The sequence below is a fragment of the Erythrolamprus reginae genome, chromosome 1, assembly GCF_031021105.1.
Source record: "Erythrolamprus reginae isolate rEryReg1 chromosome 1, rEryReg1.hap1, whole genome shotgun sequence".
Taxonomy (NCBI): Eukaryota; Metazoa; Chordata; class Lepidosauria; order Squamata; family Dipsadidae; genus Erythrolamprus; species Erythrolamprus reginae.
In genome coordinates, this window is record NC_091950.1 from 121583794 (window position 1) to 121602314 (window position 18521).

The 18521-nt window shown below is 39.3% G+C and overlaps 1 protein-coding gene across 2 annotated transcripts in view; it reads left to right on the top strand.

Moving 5' to 3' along the window:
• The window catches only part of SBF2 (SET binding factor 2), a 264683-nt gene that overhangs the window by 89697 nt on the left and 156465 nt on the right, over positions 1-18521 (top strand). For both annotated transcript variants that reach the window (XM_070763308.1, XM_070763319.1), the window contains exon 3: positions 14427-14564. In XM_070763308.1, coding sequence (XP_070619409.1) covers positions 14427-14564 — 138 coding nt within the window. The remainder of the gene's footprint in view (positions 1-14426; positions 14565-18521) is intronic.

The following is an 18521-nucleotide window of genomic DNA, read 5'->3' on the forward strand; positions in this document are numbered from 1 at the left end:
GGGATCCTTTGTCCATGGCCGGAGACTTCCACCACTTGAAGGATCTGCGAACAATTGGTGGGATGACAATGCGACGACTTGAGTTGCTGTGCCCCGATCTCTGAAAGGGTAATAGGAGCCACTGTAGTTCCCTAGCATGAAGGCGAGCCCAGGGAATGATGCCTATGCATGACACCATCTTCCCCAAAAGGGAAGACAGGGATACTATGGAAACTGAAGGTTGAGATAAAATGCATGAAATTAACTCCCCTATACTGATCTCTCTCAGGAGAGAGAAAGACCTGGGAGGATTCTGAATTAATAACGGATCCCAGGTGTAAAATGGATGTGGAAGGTTGGAGATGACTTTTGTCAAAGTTGATGGAAAATCCATGGTCCTGTAGAACTGACATGGTGACAGAAAGGTCTGTTTTCACTTTCTCTAGGGAGTTCCCATGAATCAAAATATCATCAAGGTAACATAAAATGTGGATGGGAGACGCCCGGATATAGGCCGCCAGAGACCCCAAGAGCTTTGTAAAGACCCGAGGGGCCGAGGAAAGGCCAAATGGCATCGCCCTATACTGGAAATGCCTGCCCTGAAAGGAGAAACGTAGAAATTTTCTGTGGCATTTGGCTATAGGAATATGGAGGTAGGCCTCAGTGAGGTCTAAAGAGACCATGAAATCTCCCGGGTGGATGGCGGCCAAAATGGATGATAAGGAGTGCATCTTAAACTTCCTATATTTGATGAATAGGTTCAGCTTCTTTAAATCCAAAATAGCTCTCCAACCTCCGGAGGATTTTGGAACCATAAATAGGATGGAATAAAAACCTAGACCCTTCTGACCGGGGGGAACCGGTTGAATGGCTCTGATGGACAATAAGTGGGAAATGGCCTCCTCCATACGGTTACAATCTGAGGAGGACCTGGGAGAAGGGCAGGAAATAAAACGTTTCGGGGGGGGAGAAGTAAATTCTAAAAGAAGGCCTGTTTGAACAGTGTCAATGACCCAGGGGTCCTTGGAGGTGAGACGCCAATTAGAGGCGAAATGGGCTAGGCGGCCACCTATGGGAATCGAGGAAAAACTACCATCTAGGTTTTTTTGAAGCCCTGTTAGAGGACGCTCCCCTTTGGAAGCGAAAACCTCTGCCCCTGGAGTTCCTACCTTGGGAACGAAAGCGGGGGGAATACTGACCTGGAGATCTCTGATAGGAAGCCGCTTGATCTTGCTGACGCCCTGGGCGACGAAAGGACTGCGTTTTGGTAGCCTTTTTGGTGGTTGGACCCAATACTTTCTTCTTGTCCGTGGTTTCCGTGAGGAGTGGATCCAGAAGATCCCCGAAAAGAAGGTCGCGCTTTAAGGGTCCCAGAGATAACTGCCACTTCTGACGTACTCCTGCTTGCCAAGGGCGAAGCCATAGGAGTCTTCTTGCCGTTGTAGAAGCTGCAATAGACTTAGCAGAAAATCTAGTAGATTGTAAAGTGGCATCAGCCACGTACTGAGCAGCTGCAAAGACCTTGTTGAAGTCTTGTTGACCTCTCAAGTCATCGGGAGGAATATGCTGTTGAAGTTGGCGAAGCCACAGAAGCATGGCTCTGGAGAAAAAGGAAGCCGCTGCAGAACTTTTAATGGCCCAGGAATCTGCGGTGAATCCTCTTTTGAGCATCTGTTCAATCCGCTTGTCCTCTGGGCGGAGGACTTCCTCTGCTTCGCCTGGCACAGCAGCCGCCGAGTGAAGGATCTTGACAGGTTCATCTGGTTTAGGAAAGGAAAGGAGCTCCTCATAGGAAGAGGAGAGTTTGTACAACTTTTTGTCCTTGGTTGTGGGATTGAGCCCAGAGGCTGGGAAATCCCACTGCTTAAGTAAGGCATCTTTAAACAATTTAGGCATAGGAATTACCTCATTATCCTCCTGTTCCTCTGTGAAGTAAGGTAAATTCTCCTCCGGGGGATCAGTGGATGTGGAGGCCTGTTTCTCCTGGGCCGCCAATCCCGTAGAAATTCTAGCTTTGAGGAGGAGAGATTTGAATAATTGAGAGGGAAAAATAGTAATTGGAGAAGGAACCTTTATTTGGGATTCCTCATCATCTGAGAGGCCTTGAAAGGGATCCTCATCCTCCTCCATATCCTCATATTCGTCCTGAGAGGAATCTGATTCATCCTGAATAGGAGCTCTAACCGTTGGGGAAGAACCCAAGGGGCGGGAGGGACGAGGAGGAGGAGGAGGTAAGGGAAGCGCATTGATGGTAGAGAGTTTAGCATCAATGGCCTTGGATAACACAGAAAAAAAAGATTGGAATTCAGGAGGTAAACTAGAAATATCAGCAGGAATGGCAGAAGAATCCCTGAAGGCCTGGGAGGATCCTGGCTGGGAGGAATCTTCAATAATATCTGGTTCCTCTGGACCTACTCCCCATAGGTTAGGTTGGGGTCTGTCTAGGTTTGGCTCATCCAGAGATAACACAGTGACCCCAGAAGAGGGCAGATTAGAAGCCTCTGGGGGGTCATGACTACTGAGTACTTGGGCCTGTACTTTCAAACGCTTTGCTGATTTGTCATGGATTTTTTGTAGGGCTAGGTCCCTTCTCTTCTCGGCCCTGGTGACTTTGGTCGAGGGGCGGGCCCCTGAAGAAGAGGAGGTCGAGGCCTGGGGGATACTGGTAATCTCATCGCCTGTAGGCCTGGCCTCTCTGGGACCTTGAGTGGTGCCTCTCTTGGGAAAAGTAGCCATAGTCTGACAATTAACAGAAGACAAGGCTGAGCCAATAACTGAATAATTAGGGAGAAGAATTTCAAAGACTTCCCAAGAGGAATGGATCCTGCTCCTAGGCCTCGGAGCTGCTGAGACTTGAGGGCAATCTGGGCAAACCCAGAGTTCGTGTCCCCAAATACAGCGTGGCCAGCCTCCCTAAACTTTAATTAAAGTAACCAAGGCACTCTGGTTGGAGGCTTAGCCGGTGGAGAATTAAGCCTGAGCGTCCCAAAGCCCACTCCGGGATCCAAGCGGTGGACTGAGGCCTACGCGGCTGGCAGAAGGCCAACACGAGAGGCCTAAATTTAAAAAGGGCGCGAAGGCCTTCGCGCCGAAAAATCGCTCCGTAATAGAATTCTTAAAGGGGAAGCGATCGACTAAGTCCAGGAGACTAAAACAAGCGTCTCACTCCGCAGGAGGTATTTCTTAAGCCCTTTAACAATAATACTATAATAAATCAATGAAGCAATACTTGCACCAAGACCTCCAGGCCAAAGGATTAAAGGAATCCACAAGCGGCAGCGGGGATCGTAAACGGCAAAACAGCCGGGGGGAAACGAAACCGCAACTTCTCCCAAAGGAAAAAAGCCGAGCCACAAACGGCTGGCGCTATTAGTGCAAGTAATTAAATAAGGATAAACAATTCTTACTACTTTTGAAGGAAAGATCGAAGGGAAGGTGTTAGAATGTTGAACGAGCTATCACAATACAACCGCAGGATATGCGAACTGAGCGAATTCTGGGGAAGGGGCGGATCCAGCAAGCTTTTTTAACACTAGGCTCAGTTCCACCGGATTGGACATGAGCAACCCATGTGACTGCTGGACCCGCTCCTTCAGTACGGAGAATTAAACAGAGTTAGATAAAAAAGACTATTTAACACCTGCTTGCCAATATTTACTCTTTCTTTCAAGTTCAATATAAATTATATTAATCTACATCTTTTGGTCATTTCCAAGGGGAATGTATAACACAATAAGATGGGATTCTAGGAGAGAGCATGTTATTGAACTTATAACTAGAAATTATTGCCTAAGTTTACTATTTTTCTCTTCCCTAATCTTTTTATGACATAGTCATCTTTTTAAGTCATTCAGAAGATCAATTTTAAGTACAAAACAAGATAAAAAGGCATTAATGAATTAGTGACTCACATGTGACTCATATTGGAAGTGCCTATTGAAAAATATTTATTGAATAAAATCACATTTGAGATTTTTCTTCTTCCGTTTAGTTTCCAATCCTCTCTTTCATAGCTTGACATCAATTCATTTTATTGGCTGAGCTGCAGGGCACGATGAACTTTTCAGATATCACATTCCATGAAAGCTTTATGTCTAGAGGCAGTTACAGAGTTAAAGAAATTTTTGGAAAGTTGCTGGAAATGAACCAAGCAGTTTGGAGAATTCAATTTTTTTATTCAAAATACATTAAAGCTTGTTTTTAATATTCTGAATTGTTCATTCCAAGCAATAACTGGCCTGTTTTCCCCAAAGGTCAACATCTCTGGTTTCTGTAAGAGCTCATGAGTTGTCAACAGGATTTTTAGTTGTTGTTGTTATAAAACATCTGCATATCAGCAATATAAAGATGAAGTTCAAACATGCTGTCCAATGCTGACCATAGTGTCTAAAAAAAATTCCTTTAATTATTGTAATATTTATAGCCTTGCTACAAAAGGGGCTTTCTTTTTCAATTCTAGTTATATGCGGCATGCCTTAAGAATTTATTTTCAAATGGTTAAGGTCAAAGTGCAGAAATTCTGGATATGTATGAAAAGGATGTACTGAATAGAAAGAGCAGAAAGTTTTGGTGTGAACATTTACCTGCACAAATGAGACATGTGCAGATTTGAACACTGGGGAAACAAAGCAACCACTTCATAAACACATGGCACAAACTAGGAGAACAAACCATCAGGACAAGATTCATCTGTATTTAAAAGACAAAGGCCACTCTTTTGAAGAGCACAAAGTTGACATTTTGGACACAGAAAGGACTGCTGGTTTTAAAGAAGGGCCAAAGAGGCCACCTATGTCAAAATTGAACTGTTTTCACTACACAGTCCTTTCAACAGTTCCAAGAAGGCTCCACACTCATTTGCACTACTCAGGTGATCATGAGGACACAGCTAAAACAATGCAAATGACCAGCTGTCGGCAAGAAATGTAAATCCTTCCATTCCCCACCAACCAGTCAGAGCTGAAGAGGTTTCTTGGATGAGAAGTGAAAAATACCACCAAAAAAAGTCCAATTGCCTTTTTAAAGGCAGTTGGGATTATTTGTTTCTCTAATCTTTTTACTGTTGCTTGTTGTCTATCTATGAAATAGACGTCTTTGGAAAATACTGGCTTTTCGGTTTTGAAATGGAGATAAGCACAGTGTCCTAAAATCAGGAAAGACTAGCACAGATGTGCAAGGAGAACCTTTACCTTTATCTATGAAAAAGAATTGATAGGAATGGGTTAGCACTACAAGGGAGGTTTATCGGTGTTTCTATAGCTCTTCTAAATATTTGCTAGTGGGCCTGAAATTGAAATTCTTCTGTAAAGAATGTTAGGAAGCTCTCACAGAACAAAAGGGAGGAAATTTTCATGAGATTTTGTCCTCATGTTCTGGGGTTAGAACATTAAGGAACCCTCTGGATATGTATGAAAATGGAAATGGAGGTATTTGGCAATAACCATCCCCATTCCCCAGCATGAGTTGTTATTGGATTTCAGTCCTTTTTGTTTGCAAAAGGAAAAGCCTGGATACAACCCAAAGTATTTGTAAAGAATTTTCTAATTTCTTAGAGGAAAAGTGTTCTTTGTGTTTTGAAAATATATAGTCATTTTAATCTCCTTTTCGGTGTTTTCTCCAGCTTTGGAGATGCGGTAGCCCAAATTGTAAACAATATTTCAAGTCTGCAATACTAGTTTGTAGCAACATAGCTATTTATTTGTATATTAATTTAGGAAGTGTGAAATACAATAAATGAATTTACAGTTTTTGTCAATGGAAATGTTATGTGTACCAAAGAAACAGCCTGCATTTTTCAATAAAATTAATGATAGCTGATGTAGCAGAATTTGGTATAACCAAATATGGGGATGCAGACAAATAAATCCTCTTAATTTATTTGAAAATAAATATTATTTTTAATTTAAGACAATTCCCCATAAAAAAAATAAAACATTTAGTTAAAGAGACAAAAATGTGCAATGCTTGGCTTTCTATTTTGTCTCCTCTAGCTAGAGTCAGTTTTGGAAATTAGTCTATGTGCACTTAAAGGATTTGAAAGAAGTGCCTTTAGTCTTAAACAAGCACAGCAACATCTCTTCCAACCAAAAACAGCTGCATCTTTTTTCAGGCTCCTTTACAAGTCTGAAAGAATAGATGCCATTCCTTTAACAGCTGGTAGAAAGAATTGACTTCTGAAAACATTGGCATTCCCCCCCTCCCCTCAAGATTATGACAGAGTTTGAGAAAAGACATACTGCTTTAATTAGTAGCAGAATAGTGGCATGTTAATAGTTGCTGAAAGGGGTCGTCGGAATATTTTCCTACCCCCAGTGCACTGAATCACCTTTCTTCCTTTGTATCTGGACAACTTCAGAGCTGCCAGAAGCCATAAGTAGTAGTAGTAGTAGTTGTAGTAGTGGTGGTGGTGGTGGTAGTATCAATATTTTTTCTTCAGGGGAATCCTTTGGTGTCATCAGATTTCTGGCAGAACCCTGGTTGAAAAACATTGCATTAAACTGTACATCCTGAAGCTGAAATAGAATTATTTTATTGGCCAAGTGTGATTGGACACACAAGGAATTTGTCTTTGGTGCATATGCTCTCAGTGTACATAAAAAAGATACATTTGTCGAGAATCATGAGGTACAACACTTAATGATTGTCATAGGATCAAATAAGGAAACACAAGCTATTTCAATGGAATGACTAGCAACATTAATCCAGAATAGAGAAGCTAGGCACATTTGGTTAGCTTGTGAATTGTTATATTCTCCCATTTCCAAATAAAGTAACTGTATATAGTAGCAGAATAGAATAGAGCCGTGGTGGCGAACCTATGGCACGGGTGCCACAGGTGGCACATGGAGCCATATCTGCTGGCATGCCTAGCTCAGCTCCAGCATGCATGGGCACACTTGCCAGCAGATTTTTGGTTTGTACAGAGGCTTTGGTAAGGTATTTTTGGCTTCTGGAGGTCCTCCGGGGGGATGGAGAAAGGCGTTTCTGCCCTCCCCAGACTCTAGGGAAGCCTCTGGAGCCTAGGGAGGGTGAAAAATGGATCTTCCATGCCCACCAGAAGTTGGGAAATGGGCTGCTTCTGGCCTCCAGGGGCAGCCTACACCCTCCCCAGGCATTGAATTATGGGTGTGGGCACTCGCACAAACATGATAGTGTGTGCGCATGCACTTTCTGCACCCGAGGGGAAAAAGGTTCACCATCACTGGAATAGATCATAAGTTCAAAACTTACAATTGTATCACAATCATTATAGCAACGCGCTCTACATGGGACTACCCCTGAAGAGCATCCGGAGACTACAGCTGGTCCAGAACGCAGCTATGTGAGCTGTTGTAGGTACACCTTGGTACATCCACATTACACCAACTCTCTGCAAGCTGCACTGGCTCCTAATCAGTCCCCGGACACAATTCAATGTGTTGGTCATTAATTTTAAAGCCCTACATGGCTTAGGGCCAGACTATCTTCAGGACCACCTTCTATCACATAGCTCCCAGTGACCAATAAGTGCCCACAGGGTTGGTCGTCTCCAGGTCCCATCAGCTAAACAGTGTTGGCTGGCGGGGCTGTGGGGGAGAGCCTTCTCTGTGGTGACTCCAGTTCTCTGGAATCAGCTACCTCCTGAAATCCATACTGTCCCCATCCTATTGGCCTTGCAGGAAGCTGTAAAAATGTGGCTGTTCCAGCAGGCATGGGGCCATTGATGAAATGATATGTCGTCCACGATCCAGCCATAAATAATACATATGGTCTTATTGTAGGTTTTAAATTGTTTTTAACGGATCTCTTTTTAAAATATCTGAATATTTTAATATTGTATGTTTTGTTCTTCTTTGTTGTGAGCTGCCAGAGTCCTTATGGAGTTGGGCGGCATACAAATGGAAATAAATAAATAAACAAGCCATTACAAATCCTTGTTGAGCTAAGCCCGACTGCAGACTAATGGCGTTATATATCTGGACTGGTTTTCTTAGCTTCATTTGCGGTCATTGTACATTTCATGCTCTATTTGTGAAGCAGTGACCATCTATTTAGCTTGGCTAAGGCAGTACTTTATCATGCTCTTAATTAAATCCTATGCCAAATATATTGAGGCATATATTATGTTCCTGAAATATTTTCTATCCTTCATGTCTCTCCATGGTACCATGATGTTATGCTGTTGTTTCTATGTGGATATAAACATGATTTACATCTCCTTGGGGGGCAGTTCAGCTCCATGCACTTTTGGACGAAGGCTAGGTTTGTTTTAGTTGCTTTAGAAAAGCTAGGAAGTTGATTTTCAATCTGGTCTGCTCCTGCCTTTATTCCGGATGCCTATCTTGGATAGGGCAAATCCTTGACATACTCCAGTCAGCTGCACAATGAATGGATTAGTTTTGTTAATTTTAAGTGGGACTAGAAAAGAAACTTCTCGTGAGTATCATCAGAGGGAGTGCATTAGACAAGCGATATTGACGTCACTTTTTAAAAAGCAACACATAGGTTTCTTTTTGCATCCTTTATATTTTAAACAACCAGTGGTTGGGACTTTTTTTAAATAAACAAACATTCATAGACAAGTTATGCAGTATTTCCTTATCCTTTTCATCAGAGTGTATCTGGCAATACCTTTTCAGACTAACCACTGCAGTTGGGACTAGCAATTCCATCAATAAGTGACATGGTTGTAAAGTCAAGCGTCACATGACAACATCTGATTTACATCAGTTCTGGCTGCAGCCATTAAGTGAATCACCATAGGTTGTTAAGTGGGATGGCATGAGACTGCAATCTATGACATCTTGCCAGCTTCTCCACTGGCTTTGCTTGTTGAAAGCTGGCTGTGAACACTGCAAGTGATGATTACATAAGTCCTTTAGAAAATACTATGTAACTTGTAATGACCAGTCATTTTCTCCCTTGTATAGAAATTATATCTTCGTTCTTCCTCACCGTAACTTACGAGCCATAGGTATTAAACATAGAGGGGCGTGATGTCTTGGCAGTTAAAGACAGTGTTCTGGTCAACTGAAATCTCACAGTCCAGGTTTGAAACTTGAATGTCGCACAACCAAATGAGCTCCCCTTCCTTGCCCTAGCTCCTGTCTATTTAGCAGTTTGAAAGCATGCAGATGCAGGTAGATTAATAAGTACTACTTTGCGGGAAGGTAACAGTATTCCATGCACCTTTGGAATATAGCCATGCTGGCCATATGACCACAGAAAATGTCCTTGGACAAGAAACAGAGATGAGCACCATACGCTAGAGTCAGATATGAATGGACAGGGAAGCGAAATCTTTACCTACTAAACATAATGCACTAAACCAAGTAAAATGTATCACTAATATACTGTATATAAAATTACAGAAACATCATTCAAATATTTAAAAATTGGTTTATAAGGAGAATGATGAGAATATAAAATGTGTACATAAAGGTAGAATCAGTTGTATCTATGAAATATAAGAATCTGTTATGTTTTTCTGTATAATTTGAGATAATTAATGGAGGTCATAATATAATAGTAGATTAGTATTAGAAGGATTTGTCCCCATTATGCATAGTTTGATAGTGGAAACCGAACATTAAGAGAAACATTGAGCTATAATTCCCTGAATTTGTTGAAGCAAAGAGCCCAGATGATGCCAAATAACTTTTAGAGAAAAAAGAAGTAGAGATCATCATGTTCTTTACACTAAAGTTCCTTGACTGGTCAATGAACAGGTGAGTGAATTTCTAGGAACTTAATGTTGAAGGAGATGTATTGAGCTTTTGCATACAAAAAACTGAGAACATGGATAAATCTTTGTTGTAACAATCTTGCTGTCTGCTCTTAAAACATCCTTGCCATTTGTTTGGCGTCTGGGTAGAATTGACTTGACTTTATTATTCACAATAATAAATGTGAATAATAAAGTCAAGTCAATTCTACCCAGACGCCAAACAAATGGCAAGGATGTTTTAAGAGCAGACAGCAAGATTGTTACAACAAAGATTTATCCATGTTCTCAGTTTTTTGTATGCAAAAGCTCAATACATCTCCTTCAACATTAAGTTCCTAGAAATTCACTCACCTGTTCATTGACCAGTCAAGGAACTTTAATGTAAAGAACATGATGATCTCTACTTCTTTTTTCTCTAAAAGTTATTTGGCATCATCTGGGCTCTTTGCTTCAACAAATTCAGGGAATTATAGCTCAATGTTTCTCTTAATGTTCAGTTTCCACTATCAAACTATGCATAATGGGGACAAATCCTTCTAATACTAATCTACTATTATATTATGACCTCCATTAATTATCTCAAATTATACAGAAAAACATAACAGATTCTTATATTTCATAGATGGGTTGATGGGTTTGATTTTGTTTCAATTGTTTCATAAAGATTTGTCTGTGCTACTGTTGACTTTAGTATTCAGAATATTTGATGTTGGATTTGATACTAGATTTGATGCATTCCATTCATAGCACTCATAACATTCATAGCACTGTTTTCTACTCTTTCATGTACTTTGCTCTGCAAAGTTTCTAGGAAATTGCTATTGACAGGATGCTGGTCATAAAAAGACTTCAATAAATGCTAATAGAACACTGAGACTCAGCCTCCTTTCATTATTTGGAATAGAGGTAGTGGTATGCTGGTAAATGGTTAAGAACTAGGTTTCTTGGCTCCATTGCTGTTGCCATGCTGCTAGCCATAGAACAGTCAATTACTACACTAATATCTCCGGGACCGCCTTCTGCCACATGAATCCCAGCGACCGGTTAGGTCCTACAGAGTTGGCCTTCTCCAGGTCCCTTCGACGAAACGATGTCATCTGGTGGGACCCAGGGGAAGAGCCCCGACCCTCTGGAATCAACTCCCCCCAGAGATTAGGACTGCCCCCACCCTCCTTGCCTTTCGCAAACTCCTCAAAACCCAGTTCAGTCGTCAGGCATGAGGAAATTAATTCCTCTGGGCCGTTTCCGCTTTATGTATGATCTGTATGAGATGTATGATTGTTTTTTATATTAAGGGTTTTAAATTTGTTTTAATCATTGGATTTGTATTGTTTCTTGTTGTGAGTCTTCGGAGAGGGGTGGCATACAAATCTAAGAGAGAGAGAGAGAGAGAGAGAGAGAGAGAAAGAAAGAAAGAAAGAAAGAAAGAAAGAAAGAAAGAAAGAAAGTGTTGGGCTCAGCTCTGTTCCCAATCAGTTTGCAAAATTCTTGAAAATGTAACTGAGGATAGGGCTATCTTCTGATCCAGAAAACTGTTCAATATGCAGCAGTTGGAAACCAAGATCTATTGAGTCGCCTTCAAGAGGTGCGATTTTTTTTTTAAAGTGAGGAATAGCTCTTATAAAAAAGGTAGATGAAAATGAGAAGCAAAAATCCTTGAAATTCCAGTATGTAATTCATTGCTTTATTCGGTCAAGTTGGCTGTTTTTGCTCTGATATTAATACTGATATTGGCAGAACATATTGAAACAATCCAAGAAACTTGACAGAAACCATATCCAGTGTCTTCTATTTCCAGCATATTGAAAATCTAAAGATAGCACTGTTAATGCTTACTTTTCATCTACATTAAAATTCAGATGTAGATAAATGCTTCCAAAAGCAATCTCGAAGCATCCAAATTACTGTTATGGATAAAGAAGGATACTAGTTTGATATTCTGGGTTAAAAGCTGTACCGCAGTGATAGCAAACCTATGGCACGTGTGCCACAAGTAGCACACAGAGCCATATTGGTGGGCACGCGAGCTCAGGTCTGGCATGTATTCTTGTGCTGGCCAGCTGATTTTTGGGCCTTCTGAGCCCACTGGGAGTCAGGAAACAGCCTGTATCCAACCTCCAAAGGAGTGGAGAAGGCCCATTTTTTGCTCTCCCCAAGCTCCAGATCCTTTCTAGGAGCCTGGGGAGAGTGGAAATAGCTCCCGCCCCGGAGGTCTTCCAGAGGCTGGAAATGACCCATTTGCCAACTTCCAGTTGAACTGGAAGCCCCCCCCCTTTTTTTTTTTTTACTCTCCCTAGGCTTCAGAGCCTTTAGAGCTCCCCCTGCTGGAGGCCTTTCCGAGGCCAGAAATGGCCCATTTCAAGTTGGGAATACAGTGATCTCTCATTTTTCCCGGGGGATGCATTCCAAGACCACCCGTAAAAAACAATTTCCCATGAAGTAGAGGAAAGATATTTTTGTATGTATTTAACGCGTATTTGGACTTTTAAAACCCACCCTTTGCATTAAACAGTCATTCTACAATGTTTCTCAGCTGGAACTACATGTGATATCCTACCAGTTTCTTTAATAGAATACAGTAGTACTATAGAAGAATTTTATGAATTTTTAATGGATTTAAAATTTTCAATGGATTTAATGGATTTAAGCCCCCTTTGAAAACCCATGAAGTAGCGAATCCACAAAAAATGAACCACAAAGTAGCGAGGGATTACTGTATTCTCTTTCAATTTGGGAAACAGCCATTTCTGCCCTCTGGGAAGGGGGATAGGCCATTTTCATCCTCCCAAGTGCATAGAAAGGCTCTGAAGCCTAGGGAGAGCAAAAAACAGGCGTGCCATCATGTGTTGGGAGCGGGGCGGTCACACATGCATGCGTGGGGGGATCACTTGGCATTATGGGTGTGGGAACTCATGTGCAAACCCCCACCCTCCTTTTGGCACGCAAACCAAAACAGGTTCGCCGTTACTGTTCTACCATATGTTGGAATCACCAGTTTATAACCATGACAGTATGCTATTAACAAGCCTTTATGTAGTAGGTGTGCTTTTATCAGAACTTGGCATGTTGTAATTCACAATGTAGGGTGCTGATAATAACCTTTAAAACCCTTCATGGATTAGGATCTGTTTATCAGTGATAATGTTTTAAGTAGAATCTTGTATGGAAGGAGGCTTGGAGACAAGTATTTTTGGCTAAAATTTCCCTCCTGTGGAATCAGCTATTTTTAGTCACTAAGATTTGCCTGAATGAAGCTGCATAAAAGTACAATAAAATAATAAATAAATATTGAGTGGTTTTGTACTTTGAACTATTTGTTTTCAGCAAGTGTCAATATTACACTATTTTATTAAAATCTGTGCACTGAACATGCTATATTATTGTTAATTGTTACATTACATGACTTCCATTATAATTTATATATACCATATATAATGTCAGGGCTGAGGCAGCAGAGAAATTAAATAAATCAATAATTTTAGGACATCTATATAAAGTGCTGTAAATGTAACAGAATATATTGTTAAACAGAATTTCTTCTTCAAAGGGCATCTTTATTTTGTTGCATATAATACTGTTATGCATCTGATACTTAGTCGAAATATCTAACTAATGTAATCTGCAAGAGATCATTGAATATGTCATTCATGTTACTTGTTCAGTAAACTGACAGCCAGTTCATATAATATTTTCATACACAAAATCATAACATTCTTTTTGTTTATTAAATATTCAGAAAATATGCTTTTGTATTGTGCTCTTTAACGTAAATAATCTTGATTCTTTATGGATAATGCAACTGTGAATGGGATAGTCACATATTTCATTCAAAAAGTATGACAATTATTAGTGCATGATCAATTTTGCATCAGGTTAAGCTGGTATTTTCTAGTCCAACCCCATGCTCAAACAGGAGACCATGTACCATTCCAGGTCTCTTCTTAAAAGCCTCCAATGACTTAACGACTGAAGTTAAGCCATTTCACTGATGAAAAAATAAAATTAAAAAGCATCTGAACTATTTCATTAACTTCATCAGGTTTTTTTTTACATGTATTAAAAACTTTTTTCAGGGACAAAACAGATTTTCTTTCAAAATATTTTGATTCAGACTTCATTTCAGTATTCTTTTTTAAACTATTGATAAGGAAATGAGATCAGAAATATTTGTTGTAGACTGAACACTACTTAGCAGAGGGTTGTCTAAAGATTTATGGAAACAATTTAAATAAAAATATCTCATTAGAGAAGTACTTAAATACTTGCCTAACTGAAAACTATAAACCTATAAATTAGGTTTATGTTTGTGGGAAATCAAATTATATTTTGTTATTGAAATATCATGTTATATGGATTAGTCTGCATAATAAATTGCTTCTGGACCAATAACGTTGTATCCAAATGAGATATGAACTACAGTGTTTTTTAAGTAGGTGATATTTAAACTGTAATTAATTTCAGTAATTAAACTGAAATATTAATGGAATCTGGTACAAAACCAGAAGAAAAATACAGGATACTGTACTTTTGAAAATCAGTAGAACATCTGCAGTGATTTTTTAAAAAAAAATCCTACAGCCTAGATTTCTTATATTTCTGTATTGATTTTAGATCCACACAGTATTCTTTTTGAAATATCAAATTATAAGTTCTTTCAATTATTAATTATTTTATAAAATAAGTTTTATTCTTGTTGTCTAATGAATTAAACACTCTGTGCTTGCTTTTTTTTTTTTTTTAGTTTTGTCAACCTGGAGGATGGCATTTATCCAGAGAAAGGAAGCAGCCTACATTTTTTGTGGTGGTTTTGACAGATATAAACTCTGAACGACACTATTGTTCTTGCCTAACATTCTATGAAGCAGAGATCAATTTGCAGGTAAATATGACAACGGATTATGTGATCAAGTAGGAAAGTATCTAAAATATATTTTTCAACTTAGAGGATACTTAAGCTACCCTTATATATTTACTAGCGCACTCTCTGACAGGTAACAGGATAACAGAGATGGAAGGGATTTGTAAGTCTTCTGGTCCAACCCCATGATCAAGCAAGAGACTATTTTTGTTGCCGAGTGCCAAAAGCATGTGTACATAAAAGTGCACATGTGCACACACACCCCCATATTTCAATGCGTGCACGATAGCATGCCCTTTGCCCTGCCCCGTGCATGTATGCATGACCCCCCATATGCACCCCACCCCACACATGTCTACATGACCTTCTCACATGCCCCCTGCATATGCATGTGTGACCCCATGCATGTCATGCCCCTGTGCATACATGTGTGACACCATACATATGTGCATGACTCCGTGCATACATGATCCCTGGCACATGCCTATGCTACCCCTGCAAATGTGTGCGCAAACCTCCATGCGCCTCACCCCATGCATGTGCATGCGACCACCTCACATGTGACCTTCCCCCATGCATATGCATGGATCTTCTGCTTATGCCCCACCCCCATGCATGCATGCATGGCAGAAACCCGAAAACCAGCTGGCCAGTGGGAGGCACACGCATATGTGCTGTGGAGCTGAGCTGGGGTGATGGCTCACGTGCCCCTAGAGAAGGCTCTACATGCCACCTGTTGCACATGTGCCATAGGTTCACCATCACAGATCTCTACCATTTTAGACAAATGGCTGCCCAGTCTTTTTTTTAAAGGCTCCAGTGTTGGAGCACCCACAACCTCTGAAGGTGAATGATTCCTCTGGTTTAGTTTCACATTGTTTCTCTCCTTGATTAGTTTCCATCCATTGTTTTTTGTCTTACCTTCTACTGCTTTGGAAAACTCTTCTTTGTGGCAGCCCTTCAAATACTGGAAAACTGTTATCATGTCAGCCCTAGTTCTTCCTTTCACTAGACTAGATATCGTCCTGCAACCATTCTTTATAAGTTTTAGCCTCCAGACCCCTAATCACCTTTGTTGGTCTCTGCACTCTTCCCAGAGTCTCTATTTTTATATTGTGGTGACCAAAATACAGTGTTCCAGTGTGGCCTTACCAAAGCCTTATAAAGCAGCACTAACTCTTCATGTGATCTTGATTCTATCCCTCTATTTAGTCTAGGATCTATTGGCTTTTTTGGCGGCTGCAACACCATGTTGGCTTGCATTTAAGTGATTGTACACTAGGCCTGCGAGATCCCTTTCACAGTTACTGCTATTGAGCCAAGTTCCACCTAATTTGTTCCCTTATATTTGGTTTTTATTGCCTAAGTGTAAAACCTTACTTTTCTGTGCATTGAATTTCATTTTGTTGGATAGGACCCAATGTTCAAATCTCTCAGGATCCATCTGGGATCTTGAGCCTATCTTATGGAGTGTTGGCTATTACTGCCAGCTTGGTGTCACCTGAAAATGTGACGAGTTCCCTTTCTACTCCTTCATCTTAATCATGTATGACAATATTGAAGAGTGCTGGACCTACCACAGAACCTTGCGGTACCCCACTGCTTAGTTTCCTCCATGTAGATGTAGTTCCATTAAGGACTTACACATTGTTGTGAGCCGCCCCTAGTTTGGTGTGAGCCGCCCCGAGTCTTCGGAGAGGAGCAGCATACAAATCTAATTTTTTTTTAAATTATTATTATTATTATTATTATTATTATTATTATTATTATTATTATTATTATTGAGTGGTGTTGGTCAGCCAGTTACAAATCCATCTGGTGGTGATACTGTCTATTCCACATTTTTCTTGCTTACCAAGAAGTAGGTTGTGGTCTGATTTATGAAATGCCTTGCTGAAATCCAAGTATACAATGCATGAATGGATAGATAGATAAAGATACTTCCTGAAGTAAATATATAGATACATACTCTCTGCCTTCCTACTCTTTATAACTTTAATTACTTAAAATTCCTCCTTCGTTCACACTTACTAATATCTATTCAACTTCAATAGGAACAGCTCTCTGCAAAGGAAATAATATTTGAATTATTTTGCTCTGTTTGCATTAAGACAGCCACAGTTACTTCTGAACCTTGAATTAAGTTAATATTTATATTAAATGAATTCCTAAATAAATTGTGAAAAAAATAACAGTTGATCTGGTCTTAATGTATGTTTCATGTACCAGTGCTTAATTCATTGCATTTAGCCTCAGAAATACTTCTCAGAAACATTTACTTGAATTTTAGGTGCTTTTGTTGCCTAACAACTGAAATATTTCCCATCATTGTTTTGTTTTTTCCGAGAACAATTCAACATAATCATTTAAATTGTGTTAAACGATTTGATATCAGTTTCTTACTATATTTCAGTAAAATTTATTTAAACATCCTGCTCCCTCTGCTGGTTGTGAATTAGAGGAAAGCAAACCTGTAAACCTAACTTAATTTTTTTTATTTTTATGTTATATAATGAAATACAAAGTATAATGGTGCAGCGTTCTAAAATACTGGTTCTATTATAGAATTTTTAAAAACTATACAGAAAATTTGTACAGAATTGATTTCTCTGTGTTTATATAATTACAAATTAGGCGCTCTGTCCTATTTATTTTCTCATTCATTGTTCAGATCTGAAATCAAATTTCTTCCCCTTAAGATAAATGCATTTAGATATGAATACAATCCTTAAAATAGAAATGTTGGTTTATATCTTGGGTGTAACCTGTTTGGCAACTTCTTTTTAAAATATGTTTCTTATTAACATTTGGATACTGAGTAATCCAAAAATAGTTGCTGAATTAATTGACCCACTTTGGATTTTTAAATAATTTGTCAATGACATATTATTTGGCATGAGAGGTTTAGTGGGAAAATCTAAATATTCAGATAATGCAATATGTACTTTTGAATTCTACTGTGTTTTAAGCTATTTCCTTTTAGCACTGCTTTTTGGCTAAAATCAAATGGAATTCTCTTATAATACGGTGAATAATAGTACAATTTTTTCTTCTTTTTCTTTTCTTTTGCAGTTTTATTGTTCAGCATTGCCTTAATCATGATAGTAATTTAATATTAGCTTTTTTAAAAAATCCTAGGAACATTATTGTAGACAACTTTATAAAATATTTAAGTTATATATAAGTTATATACAAATTATCTAGATGCTTTTCAATCTTGTTTCATGCCTGGCTACAGCACGGAAACTGCTTTGGTCTTTCTGATGGATGATCTCTGGCGAGCCCAAGATGGAAGTCATTCCTCTATCTTGGTGCTATCTGACAACAGATTGTTAACTTGGTTTTTATTGGTTAATACTGTTTAACTAACTTTTAATGTGGCTATTTTAATGCATATATCACATTTTCATTTCTCCAATGGGCTCTGAATTTCAATTAAGCCTATAAAGAGATAGACGTAGCATATTGTTTTAATTCATTGTTCTTCATATTTCACAAGCCTCCTTACAGACAGGAAGCAGCAGGTGAATCTAGGCAAAATCATATCAGATACCTGTACAATTAGCACAGCCCATCCCCAAGGTTGTGTGCTCTCACCACTTCGCTTCTCTCTATATACCAATGACTGCATCTCAAATGATCCATCTGTTAAACTACTAAAGTTTGCAGATGATACAACAGTGATTGGTCTCATTTGAGACAATAATGAAACCGCAAACAGACGGGAGGTGGAACAACTAAACTAGCCTTCTGATATCCTTCTCCCAAATGTTGACATTTTAGAAAATGTGGGATTAAGAAAGTTTGGAGCAAATCAGAAAAAGTTGAAGTATTATACACAATTGATACAGTTCAAATAGTTGTAAATAATAGTCATGTTTCCCTTCAGAATTCTTACATCATATAGAATATTATTGTCAAATCCATGAATGAATTTTCCACATTGTGCTCAATATATAGCAGGGGTCCCCAAACTTG